Source organism: Pyxicephalus adspersus, chromosome 12, assembly GCF_032062135.1.
Source record: "Pyxicephalus adspersus chromosome 12, UCB_Pads_2.0, whole genome shotgun sequence".
NCBI lineage: Eukaryota > Metazoa > Chordata > Amphibia > Anura > Pyxicephalidae > Pyxicephalus > Pyxicephalus adspersus.
In genome coordinates this window covers 10854517-10873423 of record NC_092869.1, presented here as the reverse complement: position 1 = coordinate 10873423, position 18907 = coordinate 10854517, and the positions used below count along the sequence as shown (strand labels likewise).

The following is an 18907-nucleotide window of genomic DNA, read 5'->3' as shown; positions in this document are numbered from 1 at the left end:
TCCCTGGGTTACATACGAGATAGGGACTATAGGTTTGTTCTTAAGTTGAACTTGTATGTAAGTCCGAACAGGTATTTTATTTTAATAAATGCAATTAGGACAGATGTTTGTGCCAACATATTATTAGGCAGCATGGTGTCAGTTACTTTATAAAATCCTCACTGTGAGTTAATCACAAACAAAGCGAAAAAAAATCTTTATGGAGCTCAGACATTTATTACCTTCTGGAGCAAGCTGTGCTTTGATATTCAAAAAGAGTTACAAGAGGCTGCAGAAAGAGCTCACCTCCCCTAAGATCACTCACAACCTCAGCTGTGTTTAGCAAAAGATTTCTTCTGCAAGTCATGCAAAACTGCCCCTCCCCCTTCAAGCCTCCATTCTGCACACAGCGAGCAGAGAAACCCCATTCATATCTAAGAGGCGTCTGTTAATAATTTTACAGCCTATATAGGTAAAAATTGCGCAGACAAGAACTCAATATTGGACAGTTGTTCATCAGCCAATGCCAACCATTATGTCCTTCTCACCATACTTTGTAGAAGGCCACTATGCCCAATCATTTTCTAACAAACTGATGGTATGATTTTTAGAGGTGACAGAAAATCATGATTGCTGTTCCTCTTGTTCAGCACTGTGTGAGATCATCGTATGCTCCCACCAGTAGGCAACATAATTAGAAAATTGACCTGAATACACTGATGACCTTACAGTAAATGTAGATGTAACAATTTTGGGTCTTAATATTTTCAAAGTTGACAAAACTGGAAAAAAATCCATATGTTGCCTTCAGGAATGGACTATTACCTAGATTTGAAAAATGTGAAGCTTTACTAATATATATGTGAACATTCCTTTGGACTGCTGTTGACTTCTAATTTCTTCACAGCTCTATCCATCATTTCTTGCACAGCTCTATCCATCATTAAAGCAGCCTCCAGCTACAATGGTTGAATAGTTCAAGGAGTGTCACTCACATCCATATTCTCCTATTGATAAGAATTCTGGTGCCCTGTAATTGGGGTTCACCAAGGATTGGAGGCATTGAAATTAATTAGTCACTTCAGTATTATCTTATAGTCATAAGGATTTTTGTTGACAATCATTTGTTTGACCGATACTATATACAGGGACAAGATAGGGCAGATATGGGCTAGCTACTAAACAGGTATATGTCAACTCCAGATCAGTAAAATTGAACTTCAACATAGGCAGGTGTCAGGAAAGACAATGGAAAATGGAAAAGGACAACAAAAAAAAACCATCATTGAATTTGGAGATGAAAATCAAGGTCACTGGTCAAGGTCAAGGAATATAGTTGAGTTGGTAGACCAAGGAAGAGTAAAGTTTTACAATTTTTGTTTCCTTCCTTCCGTTTGACCAATCCAAGACTAAAACCAATCTAAGATCCAATGTTAAAGAAGACTATTTATTTCACTAAATATTATGAAAAGGACAGTTCTTGGATATGGGTTTTTAAAACAGAACAACTTGGAGTTGATGAGGGTGGCTTCTGAATGGGGAATCTTCAACATGGAATAAGGTGGAGGAGACAAATAAAGAGAATACAGATACACTGTCCCAGCACTAAAATAGTCAGTGTCATGGTGGCATCACCACCTCCATTATGTTATTGTCCTAGACCTAGCTACCTGCCACTAAACCCAGTCAAAAGGACAAAGGTCAAATGTATATAGTATTGTCATGAGTGAGCACGACCAAGGTGATTTTTATATCGCTGAGGGGTAATTTAAAAAAATATTTCGCCTGATTTATTAAAGCTCTCACAGTTTATCAGTGAACCTAGGTGATCTGAAAAACCTGGAATGGATCTGGTCCAGGATTGAAAACATTTGCTAACAAATTAGGCCAATTGGTCCTGTTTCCTAAACTGATGTTCTTTATTGTCATCATTACTATTCTTTCTATTACTGCTACTGCTATAATTTTAATGTTTGCTATTGATATTCTGTATTCATCATCATCATTGTCATCATTATTTTTACAACTACTATTATATAAATTCTTGCTATCGGTACCTAGTATTTACAAACAAAATGTGGACTTCCCCAGTCTAGAATAAATATTCAATCATTACAAAAAAAATGAAAAAAGAACATTTTTATATAATTTACACTATTTAGCTAATCTATTCCATCCTAAATATAGTACAAATAATGAACCAACCAGTTCATGCTTGTACTGTTTGGAATGTAATAGTATAGTAGCTATTTTCTAATTCCCTAGGCTTGTTTCTTCTCCTGCTTTGTCTCTGCACTTTTCATGAGTCAATCACAATGTAAAAAAACAATATAAATGTTTTTTATTTGCCCTGACCCTGTCACCCTGCAGCTATAGAACACAACCTCTTGTTCCGGCTGTTTTATTTTTCTGAAATATGAAATCCGTGGATAAAATCACACAGTCACAACTCAATGTCTTTGTAAAGAGAAACAACTGTAAAAGTAATCACGTTTTTTTTTTCTGTATCACAATTGATTCACAAATAAACATTTTAAGATGCTTTGGAAAATGGATCAACTGGAATATTTAACCCTTTGCAAACATCTGTACATTTTGTTTGAGCAGTACAACAAACTGCTAAACTCCTTTCCCTCTATATAACTGAAAATTCCTTAAAAATGTGGTGTGAACTCTGAAGAATATAGGCAAGTCACTGAACAAATATCAACGAATTGCCCAGGAATACCTCAAACTGTAGAATCAAAATTTAGGTGAATAAGTACACATGACCATTAAATGTTCTCTATGGATGTAGCTGTACAGTTCCTCTGGGGAGGGATGCTATAGGTGTAAATAAGTGCTGATTTGCTGCCAATGTTTATAATAATAATACATGCATGGCTTGTTATACGTGTATGTTAGCCTATTAACCACAATACAATTTTCCTGCAGATGAGCTCTACACCTTCTTATGTACCTGAACAGCTGAAAAAAAATGTGCATTACTATGACCAAAGGAGTTTGTAAATAAGGCTAACTGGACTAGAAAGGTCTACTCCTGCTTTAAATATTAATAGATTTGATATGGTATTGCAAATAAAAGGTACTCTATACTGTATATATGTTTATAAGACAACATTGATGAACTGTAAACAGCACTTACATAGAATGAAAGGATAAAATGCCATAAAAACAAGAGTGTTGTTATTCTCCGGAGAATATAGGTCTGCTAAATGTGTGAAGCAATGCTTAACTATAAGAGATAAATGGGTATGTGTGAACTACAATGATTTAGTAACAACTGCTAGAAGTTAAGAATACTTGAGTGAAGAAATACCAAACTATATAAAGTTGTGAATCTATATACAGTGATTGTATATACAGAGGGGTATGTTATAGAGAGATTGCAAGAAACAGAAAGAAAGAATAAAATGGGCATATAATAGAACAATTGACAAGAAAATAGATGAAACAAAGTCAACCAGAGAATTTTCAGTGAGAAGAAAGAGAGAAAGAAGAGAAGAGGTAGAACACATTGTAAAGGAATGAAGAGGCACAATATGATTGATAGAATACATAGAGGGGAAATGAGTAATAAGTGAATGGAGGGCAGATGGATGAGTGCACACAGAGAGGGTGAGTGAGAACAGTGACAGGCCAGAGGTGATGTGAGCCACAGCCCTGATATGTGCTGAGAGAACAAGCTCAGTTTGAGCTGCCTGGGAGCAGTTTGGATCACGTCCAAAGTAAAATCAACCCTGAACAATATTATTGTCCGCCTGTCTATTCAGGAAAATTGTTTTCTTTGGGCTGAATATAAATGACACAAAGCTGGAGTTACATCACCGCAGTGGGCAGCGAACTTAACCCCAGAATCCCTCCGGCAGCCTGGACTGAGAGAGGGGGCGGCTGGGGAAAAGGGGCAGGATTGTTCTCATGTCTGAGAGACTATAAATAGATGAAATGCTCTTTCTATTCCCTCTGAGGGTGTGAATAAAAATCCATTTAAACTTTGGGAGAGGAGACCCACTCTATGCACATATCCTTCATTAACTCCCACATAGCTCCCAAAATAATAAAACAGTATAATATTGTAGGACAGGGCAAAGCGTAGTATAGGGGAAAAACAAAACTTGGATAAACTATGCAAAGGAAGAACTTGTCTACTATGTACGCTTTCCTAAAAACTCTAGATGGGTTGATTGCTGCCACATATATAAACATGGCCTGTTGTCAAAGATTTTTTAATACCTACCATCTAGAAAAAATGTATTAATCTATTTAGTATGTGAGGCAAAGAATTCATTTAATTCAGAATAGAAGCCCCTATGAGAGGGTGACAATACAGGAGGATATTCTTCATGAAATAATGTCCAGTTATTTAATGGGAAAAGTTGCAGGGTACAAATATTGGAAATATTTTTTATTATCTCAATATGGTAAAGATTGTATAAGCTTTTTGTGAATAGATTTATATCTACTCTAACATTAATCTTGAGTACCTGTCCATGGGAACAAGTGGTTTATTTACCAACAAATATAAGCCCCTTTCAGACATGCTATTGAAAACTGCTGCTTCCAGCCGCCTCTTTTCAATACTTTGTGGTTCAACCCTGCGACTTTTGTGTCAACTGCAACCACACTCAACTTGTGTGTCATACTGGTGAGGGTGATTAAGTGCAGTTGTAGTTGAGATTGTGGTTTGCTGCAGTTCCATATTTTCAGGAAGTTAATGGACAAAGGCAAATTCTGGGCTATTTCAGTCCTCCAGCAGATGCAGGTACCAATCTGGAACCGATTTGAGCTGCGGTTGAAGGAAGTTGCATTAAAGGCAATGAAAGTGGCTGGCCGCTCAAGGGCACTCAGAAGCAACAAGTTGATTTCAGCAAACATAACTGTAATTCGCTGCAACCTCAATCCTGTAACTGCTTGCACAAAGTGGATCCCAACAGCTCCCATTCAGTTGAATGAGAGTGTTTGGGAGAATGGCTGAGGCTGTGTCAGTCTACTATGGTGAACCACAGGTCTGAAATACGCATACTGGGATAAAATCAATGGCAGGGATGGTTTTACACAAAATGGGGTCCCGTGAAAATTTGAAGCAAGTTTCCCAGTATTTCATGTTCATGCATCCCTTGTTATTCTGTCAACTGCCTGGTTCACCCTCTCTTAAATCCTAAATCATCCCTGTTCATAGGTCTGGGAACAACTATTATAACAAATTATTCATATTGTTTAGATACCACTTGTTAGCATTAGAGTCAGGAAATGCAGACCATCAGCTTTGAGCTACAAAAGCCAGCAGTGGTGCACATTTTCCCTATTGCCAGATTGTCACCCAGTTACATACACTTGTAACCTGTGTTCAAGAACACTAATTAACATACTTGTAAATCTGTGACGAGAACTTAAAAGCATGCACTACTGACAACCCTTGAGATTCAGTGTTGATGCCACTGTTGCAGATCACTGCAATCCTAATTTCATGCCCTATGAATGTCACATACACTGTAGGGATAAGTAACCACAATGTAATGGTGATTTCTGCAACAATCCATAGCTGAAACTGGAATTACTGATGTCGCTGAGCCATGGATAGTGGGTAAAAAATAACAAGAGTTCTGGAAATGTGGACCAAAATATTGAATCATAACAGCAAACTAAACATGTCTTAAATGTGCTGAGATAACCAAAGTCACTTGGGCTTTTTTAACAAGACTAAGAGCAATATGCAAAGTGCAGCAAACCATAGCAAGCAATCATCTTTCATTGTTCTGACTAACAAACTGATGAAAGTGGATATCTGATTGCTTACTATGGCTTACTGCACTTTGCACAATGTCACTGTCCTCTACACTGTCTTATTCAATAAGCCTTGTTGTTTCTATTTTTTGTTTCTTTTAGACTGTGCTTCTCTATTTAACTGAACATAAAAGGGAGCTGGGTATAGAGAACAAGGTTGCAGCATACACAGCTAATAATTTATAGCATTGAAGACAGATGAAAGTCTGATTTTTGGCTTTCCTGACCTTAGGTATGAGCTGGTTGTTGTTTTAAATGATATGCAATAGTTAACTAAATACCTAAATAAAAAAAAAACATAGTCATAAAAAGTGTTCTGGTATCTTAGCATTTAGAAGCCTAACTAAGTACTGATGCGGTATTATGCAAAGTGCAGTAACCTATAATACCCAATCAACCAACCATCTTTCATTGCCCTGACGCAGCATCCCTGCCCTTTGCACTGCCTTATTAAGTAAACTCATATATGTTTTTCTTACAGTTTTAATGACTAAACAGAGCAGTCTTCTTACATCCTCAATAAAACACCATGTTAAAATTCTCTCTAGGCTTTTATTAAATCCCCTGGCAGTGCCATCAATCGTATCTGAGCAGCGAAAGGGTTAACTCTCCCGGCCCCCCCACATGCAAGATATATGGAAATTGTAATTGAGTGTCAACTTGCGATGAAATTCAATCCCCTTTACACCCCAAATGTAATTTGGAAGCTCTGTGCGATATTTACTGCAATGCTAACCACATTTTAGAGCATAATTACATTTCTGGGGAACTCACAGCCAAAAAAGAAAAAATTGTGTTGGCTTTAAAGCCCCCTGCCGTGGGACAGAATGAAAGAAGGGAGAGGGAGTAAGGAAGACACTAGAAATAAGTGTGACAGAAGATGAAATAGAGAAATGGATATTTAATGGTGAGCTAGACACTACAGCAAGTGAAAGACTTTAAATAAAATGTTAGGCTTAGTTTACATCAAGTGACATGCGTTCAAAATAATAATCGATTGTAAGTAAAATGTTTTTGCTTGCTGAAATTTGGTCTGGATTTATTGAGTCATGGTTGCAGAGCGTATGTACTGATTGCATTTCTAAGTAGTTCTAGGGGCACTGGACTTGGAGCAAGCATGAGTTTATGAAATGGCCACCTTGGTCAGGACTTGTCTGTCCCTTCACCATTGGTATTACTCCAGGAATATGTCACTACTAAAATCATCTGTAATAATAAAAAACACATTGTGTCTCTACTGTTGGGTATTACTAAAAGCCACAGGTATGCACAGGTGTATAAAATGCAGGGGTGTGTATGTAGGTAACAGTTCGTTACTCATGTTAGGGCTTAGGATTTGATTGTTGCATTTCTGTTCTGATCTATATGAAACTAATTCAGGAATAGTTTAGGATGTATTTATACTTCTTCAATCCTGTATATTTTTTTAATGCTTATACTTGCAATGCGGTGTGTTAATGACGCCTTTTTATTTGGAATAGGCTGGCAATGCAGAGGAATGGACCAAAAACAGACATGCAGAATGTTTTCCAACTCAGCGACCCCCCCAAAGCATAATATTGTGCTGCACCGCAACATTTGTGTTAGAGCTGCCTTGTCTTGGGGTGTCATTAAATCAATCAATGGCAATTCAATCTGCGAACTCACCTGACATGCCTTAACATGTGCTGGTTCACTACACCAGATCACAAACAACCTTTTGAACCCGAACATTTTAAAACATGGATTTATTCACTGCTATACTCATAAGCAGTGAATCCGTAATTGTCTTGGTGAATGTTATATTTACTGCTTTATAAATTTACATGCACCTAATCTCTTAGGTGCATGTAGTTGCCTGATGGACATTTCATAGAGCACTGCACTCTACCAGCTGTATTCTTTAATAATTCCTATATATTATGATTTCAATGGCTATTAATAGCAAAGATGCCAACATTGATTTTATATGTCATATAATGTTTTTTTTTATAATAAATAAAGAAAAAGAAAGAAACTTATATTACCATTTCTGAGGACTGGCTAATTTACTTATATAAAACTTCATCACAAAGATGAAGAACCTTCTAAATATATCACATATATTAGGTATGATACTTTATTGTATTTCATTTTATACAATATATATATTCACTCTTCCTGCAATGCAGTTACAATATTGATGTAACTTTTACATTTTTACTTGTTAGCTTTCATATTTTTAATGTAGTATGAAATAAAAAAATTGGTCAATCTGCCACTAGAGGGAGCTATTTATTTTTCTGCAATCTAATTTTTTTCAATTCATTGAGACAAGCTAAATTTTACATAGGGAGTGCATTGTTTTTAGTCAGACCTGTACAGTAGACTTGTGTAAAGAGATGAGAGTTTTTAGGGTTTAATTCTCAATTAAGCAGTTTCCCAAATTTGTGGAAAGAAATATGAACGCAGCTTATGTTTTCTGTGTTTGTGCTTTTAATTTACTTTTAAATCACTTTCAATTAACATCAGCTTACTCTTTTTTTTACAGAAGCTTGCCTTGTTTGTAAAGCACAGATGTGTTGGGTGTCGGGTTATATATATATATATATATATATATATATATATATATAAAAGTGGAATAAAGTATAATACATATATAAAGTACATGTAATATAGATCACATTGCTCTATAAATCAAAAGTGCAGGACTGAAAAGGGTCCTCCCAACTCCAGTGTTCCTCCTAAAAACATAGGGGTATGGATTATCTATACATATATATGTTTTACAAAATAAACAGTGCAGATCTGTGTTCCGATACGTTTTCTTTTCCTCGTCTGCTTGCTGAAGCTATTCCCTCCTTTCTCTTCCAATAATAATAATATATATGGGTGATACCAGTAGTCTCCTAGCTACAAAACCAACACACATAACAAGCCAGATAAAGCCAATAGCAGATAATTAGGATAGAGGGGGCTCGTTAGCTGAAGCAAAGCATTTGCTGTAGTATTGCCCCTAATTGTAGGTAATCATCCTTTTACACTTAGCTCACAGCAAACAAATCTTTCTTTTATTAACCCTTCTGTTGCTAGGAAATCTACAATTTCTTTTTAACGTTTTTTTTTGACTGGCAATGGCAATTAGGACAACAATAAAATATAAATTGGTTACAAGTAACCACACAAACACAAATTATTGGCATGATGATGATGAGGATACTGAATGGTGCTGTTTAAACACATCTCCAGCATTAGACTTGGCATGGTAGCTCACTGCACCACCTAGTGTTTGTTTCAAGTAACGCATGTACTTTAACCTGATGGCCAAATGGTCTTGTGTCAAGGTTGTAAAAGTGATGGATATTAAAAGTAATCTGTTAATGAACTATATGAGATCTCTCTACATTATCAAGCTAAACTAGTCAAATAAATTTTTTGATTAGTTTGGTAATAAATATACAAAATGTGCTTTAGGTTGCACATTGAATTATCAATTTAAGCCTACCTTTGAGTGTATACAGTTAGAAACACTTTTTCTTGTTAAAGGACCATTATCTTTTATTGAGTTGCACTGACAGGAATATATTTCTTGCATGTAATTAATGTAGAAAATATAATCAGTGATCTGTTACATTTAGGCATGTAGATACATTTTGTTGAATTAGAATACCTTTAAAATAGATTTAAACTGTATATTATTGTCATTTAGTTTTTAAAATATGATGCTTTTTATATATTTTGTTGCATTTTACTGTGGCTATTTTCATGCAGTCTCTTTGCAACCACTGCTTAGGTGCTGCTTAGCGATGAATGCATGGCATATCTCAGGGTTAAATTTCTGATGGGGACAGCAGGGGATCATGACTGTGTAAATGGGTTAAAATATTTACTTGTAGTCTCCAGTGAAAAAATATTTGGGAAAAAAGGACAGAACATTTTCACCCAATAAAGAGGAAATGCCTGGACAAGGGTATTCAGGCCAAGATCAGTATACATTATTGCCATGAAAGCTGCAGATTTCAAAGTACTGAAGATGGTAAATCTTACATGGGGTTTATTTGGCATGCATTTAATTTAATGCATTTGGCATGCAATGCACTTTAACCTTAAAATTAAAAAAAATGTTAAATTATGTGAAAGAGCTACAAATAAATTCTCAATGTATTAAGATGAACTAAGTAAAACTACAAAATGTTTGTTTAGCTCTGCTATGCCTCTGCCTCTACTGTCTCTAGGTGTTGGGAAGACACTAAAAGTGTAGGCAGCTTTATCCCTCTATGAGATGACAGGTATCATCTGTGTTGTCAGAAGTATTGTTTCAATTATTGTAATAAACAGTGAGTTATTATAGCCTGTACTGTTCAGTACATTAGGCTATACTAAGCCACTGATGTGGTTATTCTTTTTACAGGACCTGTCCATTTAGTGGCTCCTAGATCCTTGGGAAGAACCCCTTTGGGAATGTCATGCTGGTCTGCAATGAGGGACTATGATGGCAGCAAAATGAGAATAATGCTTACGTTTTGTGTACTTTTACACAAGGTTCACTTTGCTGTAAATGATTTTGGAGCTATGCAGCTATGCAGTGGGTGCTACAAGGATTGATTCCTGAACTGCTGGGGGACCTTCCATTTAGGCTTTCCCAAGAGGCAGGTAAAGAAAAGTGTTACAATTAAAAAACAAAAAAACTACAGATAATTAATTGCCATCTTACTAAATTACAAAGTCAACTATTTTTCTATTGAATCTAAGTTTAATATAAACACCATGGCTATTTCACATTCAAATGCAGTTTTTGTTCAAATTCAGTTCACTTTCACAGAACAAAATTCTGTATTTAGCTACGGTATCTTATTTTATAATTAAGGGCAGAGTTTGCATTGGATTCAGTACCTGAGCAACTGAACACAATATTCTTCACATTTTCGATAAGGTCCTGGGATAATCAGTAAATGAGAATACTAGATAATATATTAAATTAGAAAGAGGACATCATTTTGGGATACACAAAGATAGATAGATAGATAGATAGATAGATAGATAGATAGATAGATAGATTAAAAAAATCTAAAATTAACCAGAATTATTGAGGCAGATTTTAGCAACACATTTATGCACAGTAGATTAGGTTGTAAACGGCATTATTCAGTGGTAATTTAGGAAGGGCCCTGGGTAATAATAGACTGTATCTCCCTAGGCTTAGGCTTGCTGCCTTGGATTGTCTCTGCATCTTCCGGAGCCCATGATGGATGGAAGCAGTTTTTGAAGGAAGTTCTGTGTGCGTTCCGGTTGTCCTGGTGATGCTGGGGAGGGTCTCCTTGCTGTACACAGAGTCCCCTTTGTGCCCTTCTGTCCCATTCAGAGCAGCCACACTGAGAAATGCTTCCAAACCTCTCATTCACACAAGGGATGGGGGGTCTCTTCAGGCACTGTGTCATCACTAATTGGCATTACTGTGAATGGATTACATCATCCCTTGCCTGTGATGTCAATATTTACTGGGAGCTTAAAGTGTCCCTATAATATAATTCACAGAGTAAAAACAATCCCTATAAATTGCTGTAGTTTATTAGCCAATATTATGATACCACTGGTACATACAGAAAAGAGACATCTAACAGGTCGATTCCTATTTTAGCATTGTTCTAGGTACTTAAACAAAAAAAATAATAATCTACAGAATTTTAAATTAATATTTTTAGGTAGTGTTTTACAATGGTCTGCCATACAAATCAAATTTCAAATGTGGGGCTTTGCTTTCTAATTTAACACAATGGATCACTGCACACCCATCTATCAGTATATCCACAGATCTAATGACCATAGGTATAAATGATGGATTACAAGAGGTTACTTAGTGTTTATACACATCATAGTGTTTATATATATATATATATATATAATTATTTATACAAACATACCAGTCATATTTTGAACACGCATGATGCCACATTCCTATTACAATATACTGTAAAAATGACTGCATAACCAAAGCCTAGGATTTTTTTCACATATATAATAATAACAATTATTTGAATATATTGGTAAATATACATTAAATATATTTGAAAATAAATTAGGAAAATTGATTTACTATCTATACATTGTATATATGGTAATGGAATTAGACAAAAATAAAGGATGGACGTTATTTAGCAATTGAGGGCCATTGGGCATTTGATACACTGACATATATGTGTATATAACGTAGTAAATAATGTGTGTCTAATTTAATGTCATGTTCATAATTTCTTTACAAGATGAAATAATATTCAGGATATTGTTTTTTTTTATATTAGCATTATACCTAAATAAATGTAACCCAGGATTATTTATGTTTTTGTCATGTAGTCATTAGTAGAATAGAAAAAGGGTCTCAAATTCAAAGCATGTAAATTTTTATATATATTTTTCACTCAAGTTACTTTTGTAGTTTTTTGTTATTTTAAACTTCTGGAACACAGAAAATTGCATTTGGGAATCTCCAAGTCTGTCTCTCCTGATGCGGGCAAACAGGGATTGATCAGTACAAGCTCAAGCAGAAATTCTGAAATCAGTTATTAAAAGCTCTGTGTTTGATTCTGAAGTTTGAAGCTCTAAAAAGCTTATTTTTGCCTTCCAATGGCGAACAACACAGCTCAAATCTCCTATGTAACTCATGTAAAGTTTAGGTTGTGTATGGCCACCCTTTCATATTCCAGAAGAGTTATTTTTGTTGGCATCAAAAACAAATTAGCTCTGCATACTGTTTTTTGCAGTCTGAATATAATAAACACATCTGGTCATGTATATGAAAATCTTTAAAAAAAAAGTAACTTTAAAGAAAGAAATTCATCCCACACGTCAAATGATGTACGTTAGCCGATTGACGCTTGAAGGCATCCAGTAATCTCTTAGTTGTTGATGAACTTCAAGTTTCAGCAGACCAGCTGCAACTTGCAGTTCCTCAGCACCAAGTTGTCTATGTCTAATATATAAAGTATTCAGGATGCGTTAGCATCCTAGTAAGAGGTTAAGAATACATAACAGGAACTGTGTACAGGTGCTAACCTTGCAAAGCATTTGGTATTGTTGCCATCTGACACTATAGGAGGATAGGGGGTGATCTGTGCCAAACATAAAGAGGTGACAGTGGGGGGAGACTTCCTGCGGGCAAAAGGCCAGAGCAGTCTGTCTGAGAGCCATGCTAATCAGCCCAGCATGTGGGTACTCTCACCCATACACTGCTCATCCTGCACTGCCAAAAGTGCACATTCCAGCACCGGGACATTCTAGGATAAATACTGTACTTTCTGTCCTTATGACCTGAGCTTTTTTTTCACAGGCTGTGAATAAGAAGCTCACATTCACACTAAAGGTTATTTCTAGGGGAAATAATCAATTTTCTCACTAGGAAGGTTTCCTAAATGGTGCTGCAGTTCAGTTCATTAAATTAAAGGGCCATGAATGGCATACAAAACCTGACTTTTTTAAAGCAGCAACTGCTATTATATACTTTTAGATACAGAATATAAGCAAAAGTTACCCTACTTTGGGTACCCTATTTTTACAATGTTAGATGGAAAAAAAAATGGCCATTGCTGACCATTATGGAAATGCTATTCATATTATTGCCTTTCCCCACAGAACTGCTTCCTCAGGTGAGACACAACATTTTGCATCTCACCTGCAGCAGCAAATATTGCTATTTGATTTAAATATTGATTGAACATTGATCAGGAATGCCAACTTTTTTGTTGATAGGGGGATTTTTTGAACATGAGAGATAGCAGGGGAGAGTATTAGGTGATGCCTTGGTGAATAGCTTTTTATTGTATTAGGCTATACAAACCAGTGGTGGAAGTTTTACAATCAATATTTTATCAGATACAGATACTTTCCTTTCTACTACTGAGTGGCACACAGTGGTAATCCAGGTAAATAATCAAAATCGAGAGGATATCAATTGTTTACCTGATCATCTATAAGTGTACGGCCAGCTTTAATCACATAATACTGCAAAAATCACTAGTGTTAAAAAGTTATGAAGAGGTCACCTTGTAAATATGAATAAATAAAAGGAAAGGAACCTGGCAAAGTAAAGGAAAGATCAGAGCCAGGGAAATTTTATAGAATTAAAAGTGTTTTTTCTTTATTGTCTTTTTTCATCCTGGTTATCAATTTTAGCTTTTATGAGTAGCAATCTGGTCGGTGAAATACACCATATGTTCTCAGTGATTCCGACATGACAGTTTATAGATTTACATCCATAAAAATTGCTTAAATGAGCTTGATTTATGGAAGGTTGGTATTTCGGATAGAAGACACCCCCACTCTCTGTTCCTTATGTTCCCACCCTCAGCTTTTGTCATAGTAAAACAGATCTCTCTTTGCTTTGGTCCAAACTTCCAACACCCTTTCAACACCAGATGCAGTGTTTGTAAAGTTTACATGTGTGTACATTATACCATGTATATCATTCTAAACAAAAACTGTCATCGAGAAACAAAACCGGCAGAACACGCTCGATCTAAAGAGTCCTTCTCCATCATATCATTGTATCTGGCTTAGTTTATAAAAGAGATGACTAGGTGCTTTGAAAAGCACTGTGGCAACATAAAGAGGCCACAATGGCGGGAAACAAAGACCATATTTTAGCTGGTTCTACTAGCATGGTGCTAATCAGACAGGACAAACTTTTAGGCATGATGCCACATATATTTACCTAAGTAGCCTGATCTGAAGGTAATTTGGTTTGTACATGGAGACTGCTAGTTCATACTGAAATAACTGCTATGCCCATAATATGTGTAGGACTGTAGAAATAGATATGTAAAAATTATAATTTTTTAAAGCTCTCCAAGACTGGGGAAGATAGACTATCATGAGGGAACGTAAGTGACCCAGTAAACCAGGAATGTATCTGGTCCAGGATAGAAAGCATTTTCCAAATAATAGCAAATTATTTTTTATAAAATTAAGTTTAGCTTTCTTCAATACTGTCCTGGAAAATCTTAACTTCTGTCCTGTCCCAAGCTCATTGATTTACAAGGCAGTTAAATAAATGATATCTGTCATATTTCTACTATTTTTACTAATACACTATTTGTACCTATATAGGGAACATGGAGAAGGGCTGTGTCAAGCCCGAGCTAGATTACTAGGTATAGTGGAACATGGACTGGAGACCATCTCCTCTGTCAAGTGATAAGTAATACAGAACTACAAATATATAAAAAAATGGACAATAAGTAAGGTAAAAAGAGTATCTAAAACAAATCTGAAAGACAGTTAGGCCCCTTGCACTCCTTACTATTTGCATTTGTGGTGGGAGGAAACCAGCAGAGGAAAAACAACTGCGGGGCCAAAATCAACAAGTCGCTGCCAGGACCTGTGCCACAACCCGACCACAATGCAGCTGCATGCAAACACCATTCAAAAAATGGTTTCCAATTTCTCATATCTAGTTGTATTGGAGCAGTTGGCAGTGCAGTTGCTTCTGCTACCACCCTGCAGTCAACCGCAAGTCAGAAACAGCTCTTACAAAGAGACCATTACCATGACACATGGCTTTAAAAACTGCCCTAAAGTAGACAGAAGCAAAGAACAAGTTTACACTTGGCCTTTCTGTAACCTTATTGAACAAGCATGTCTGTGTTTGCAAAAGTGAAAATGTAAAACAATAAAATAGGATAATTCCATGTGCACTAATCAGGATCATATTTAGATTCTGCTCTGCACTGTGCACATCTATATGTTGTTAAATATAGTTTTTGGTGAAGATAGCAGCAGTAGCAGACAAAGTGACCTAGGGAAAGGGCAGAGCTGTCTTTGCTTGAGGAGGACATACTAGGTACAGCATAGTTGTACGTTATGGCATTAATTGAGTTATGAGAAGTTTTTTTTTTTTTGCAAAAGGGTTTTTTCCAACATAACGAACCTACCCGAAATGATATTGCATTAGCTACAACTTTATTTTCAATTAATTTCTTACTCAGATGAAACCAAAATATTGGACTAGCTGCTATGGGCTATATAAGCTTTTACCTGTACTCCAATTTTAGATTTTTCCCCCATTCCAAAATTGATCCTGCATTGATCCAGCAGCCTTGTATGATAACAGTGAACACCATTCCACTGTTTATGAGATAGTAAGCCACAGATATGAGTGCTTGTTAGGTATCCCTACTGAGATATTACTGCTTCAAAGATAAAGCAACCCTATGAGATATTGCCGCTTCTTAGATTTCCCTACACAGCTGTTACTGTTTTCAAGCTATAACTGCTTCTAAAATATGCCTACTTTCATGCGCCAGTGGTGTGGCACAGCAGTAATGCTTGCCGTGTATTACATTGAACTACTGGGGGGTTTAATAGATTCCGAGCTTCCCTTGCTGAAATATAACTGCTTGTGAGATATGGCTACTCTCAGATCCCCTATGGTGTGTTGTAACGGTAAACCTACTTGTGTATATGAAAAATCTGTGAAAATATCTTAATCTCAATTTGAAAAAGTGTTGTAATAAACCTCTCTTGGGGTATTTTTTGTTTTTGTCTACTGGAACGTTGGACATAGTGTTCTTTAATAAAGCTGCAACAATAGCAATAATGTAAATGTTTAAAGCCCAATTAAACTTTCATTTTGAGTTTACTAAATACATTCCATGTGCAGAATCTTGCAGTTTCTTTTCTTTAGAAAACAACCACATCCTGGGTAGAAAAGTCTGTTTCCTGCCAAAAGGCTGTAGTATCTCTCTGCAGAGGTCCGACATGCCTCCCTACTGAGTAACAGCAGGGGCTCTCCAATCACCAGACAAGACTGTCCTACAAATGAAGTGAAGCCCTGTAAAAATGGACCATTGGCTAGAATACTGCAAGCCCCATGCTACAACTTACTTTATGGGGAGCAGAATACTCCTTTGTGTCTTTAAAAAATGTTCTTACATGAGGGTGGGTAGAGGAAATAATAGGTGTTCCTGTTGAAATAAAAAAATACCACTTCATCATTAGCCAGTGGAAGTAATAAATACCCCTGTGTCAGTGATAAATGGAAGTTATTTTGGAGTTATGTTAGTGTGTAGTGGATGTGGACCATGACCTGACATTTGTGGTAGTACAAGATGTTGCTTTTTTCAATAAAAATAAAAAATGCATCTGCAGTCAGTAGGAATAAAGGATGGCTCTGTGTCAGCAGAAGTAATATACGGTATATATATTTTGCACCACACACACACAACATCCACACAATCTGCAAACTATACATAAAATACACACACCACTCTACAGTACATTTATAAACTTACGCAAAAGCTGCACATTACATACTAGCATACTGTACACGTGGCTGTGCATTACAATACATACACCCAATCTACACATTGTACAAAAACATACACATGACGCTGCATTGCATACATAAACATATACAAAAACATGTCTTCACCACACATACAATCACAATATGTTCTACACTTAAGGCACAGGGAGCAAGGTGGGCAGAGCTTGGTGCTGCTGGTATTGCACTTCTACAAGGGATCAACCTCCAGATTATATGTAAGAGCCACAGTGCAGCTGCTCAGGTAAAGGAGAGACCTTGGAAAATAGAGAGAAGTTTTTTGGGTTTTTGTGGGGGTCCTGGGAAATTCTCCAGTTTTACACCCCACATGCTGGACCTGTAAACTTGAGCTGGTTGACTGGAGCTTGGAAGGCTCTAGGGGTTTAAAGAAGTTGGTGCCTGAAAAGTCCAGTAAAGTTTTTTTTGGGGTAAATGAATATGATTGGATGTGGTACCATACAAATACTGTTGAAATGCTCTATTACATCAAATTAAAGTCGGTAAATCAGCTGCATGGATCTTGTCATCAGAGTACCAGATAGGTCAGAGAACAGATAAACAGAACTACCAGCTTTGTTTGGATTGAGCTTTTATGAAACATTTTTATAAAGGAATAGTATTTGATATTGACATTGTTTTCAGAGGTCAGTTTTTTTTACTTGTGTTATTAAAGGTTTAAACATTTTCCTTAGGTGTTGTCCATTTTGTGTTGGTATATTGAAATAGATATTAAACCCAGGTAGAGAACAATTTTAATGCCTTACCACTCATCTGTATGGAAGTTACCACAATTGCTGTAAAAAGGGCTAAAATATAAATACTTTTTTCCTCCCTGATGGCAAAGACAAAGAATCCAGACTTTCAACTCATTGAGAACCTTTGGTATGGCAAAGACTATGCAGAAGTCCGACTCTCCTACCATAAATCCAAGATCTTGGCAAAAAATTAAAGCAACTCTGGACATAAACATTGTGACATTGCATAAGCTTACTGAATTCATACCACCAAGCTGCAATCAAACCTAAAGTTGTAACAAATTATTAATTAGTGTGTATGATTATTTTTTAAAATATTTACTCACTACATCTAAAGATAGGGCAATACACCACTAAATAAATGTATTTACATATCTGCTTCTGAGTCCTGGCTTCTGCCTATGTGTTTATTTTATGCAGCAAGAAATTAAGTACTCTGAATGGACACATTGTGCGCAATATGTCTGATGAATGTCAATCCACAATATGGTTGAATGTTAAAATGTTCCTCAATTAATGCTAATTTTTAACTGTAGCACTGACAGTCTGAACCTTGTCAGCTGTGAATTAATAGTTTAGGGGCTGAAGGACATGCTGCAAATTTTAGTTCACCATTTAGTTTAATTCACCTGTGTATTATCACAGGTTGAACAAAATGCTATAGTTTACAATTACAGTCAATTAGGTAAGTAAAAATAAACCTTGCACATCTGCAGATGCTGCTCTTCAGACACTAGCAATCCATGACTGTTCTGCACTGTGGCTTCCATGTCCAGCAACCAGTCCCAGAACTCTGTACACTCTGATTCCACTTCTGGTACACTGTATGAAAGAGAAGAAACATCATTTTTTATGCATTTATATAGTAGATATTTATAGTAGCCCAGTCATATTTATAAAACACTATACTTTTCAATTTATTTTGTATGACATCCTATATATTCTTCAAAAAATTCTTAATTTTTTCCAATATACTCTCCTGCATGCTCTCCAGTTTACTTCCCAGTATATTCTCCAACATACTCATCTGCATGCTCTCCAGTATACTCCCCAGTATATTCTCCAATATACTACCCTGCATGCTCTCCAGTATACTCCCCTGTATATTCTCCAATAT

General features: G+C 36.2%; 1 protein-coding gene across 1 annotated transcript in view; it reads right to left on the bottom strand.

The window, feature by feature from the left end:
* The window catches only part of AKAP6 (A-kinase anchoring protein 6), a 122624-nt gene that overhangs the window by 28596 nt on the left and 75121 nt on the right, over positions 1-18907 (bottom strand). The window contains exon 9 of the mRNA XM_072427729.1: positions 18492-18612. Within this exon, the coding sequence (XP_072283830.1) occupies positions 18492-18612 (121 nt within the window). The remainder of the gene's footprint in view (positions 1-18491; positions 18613-18907) is intronic.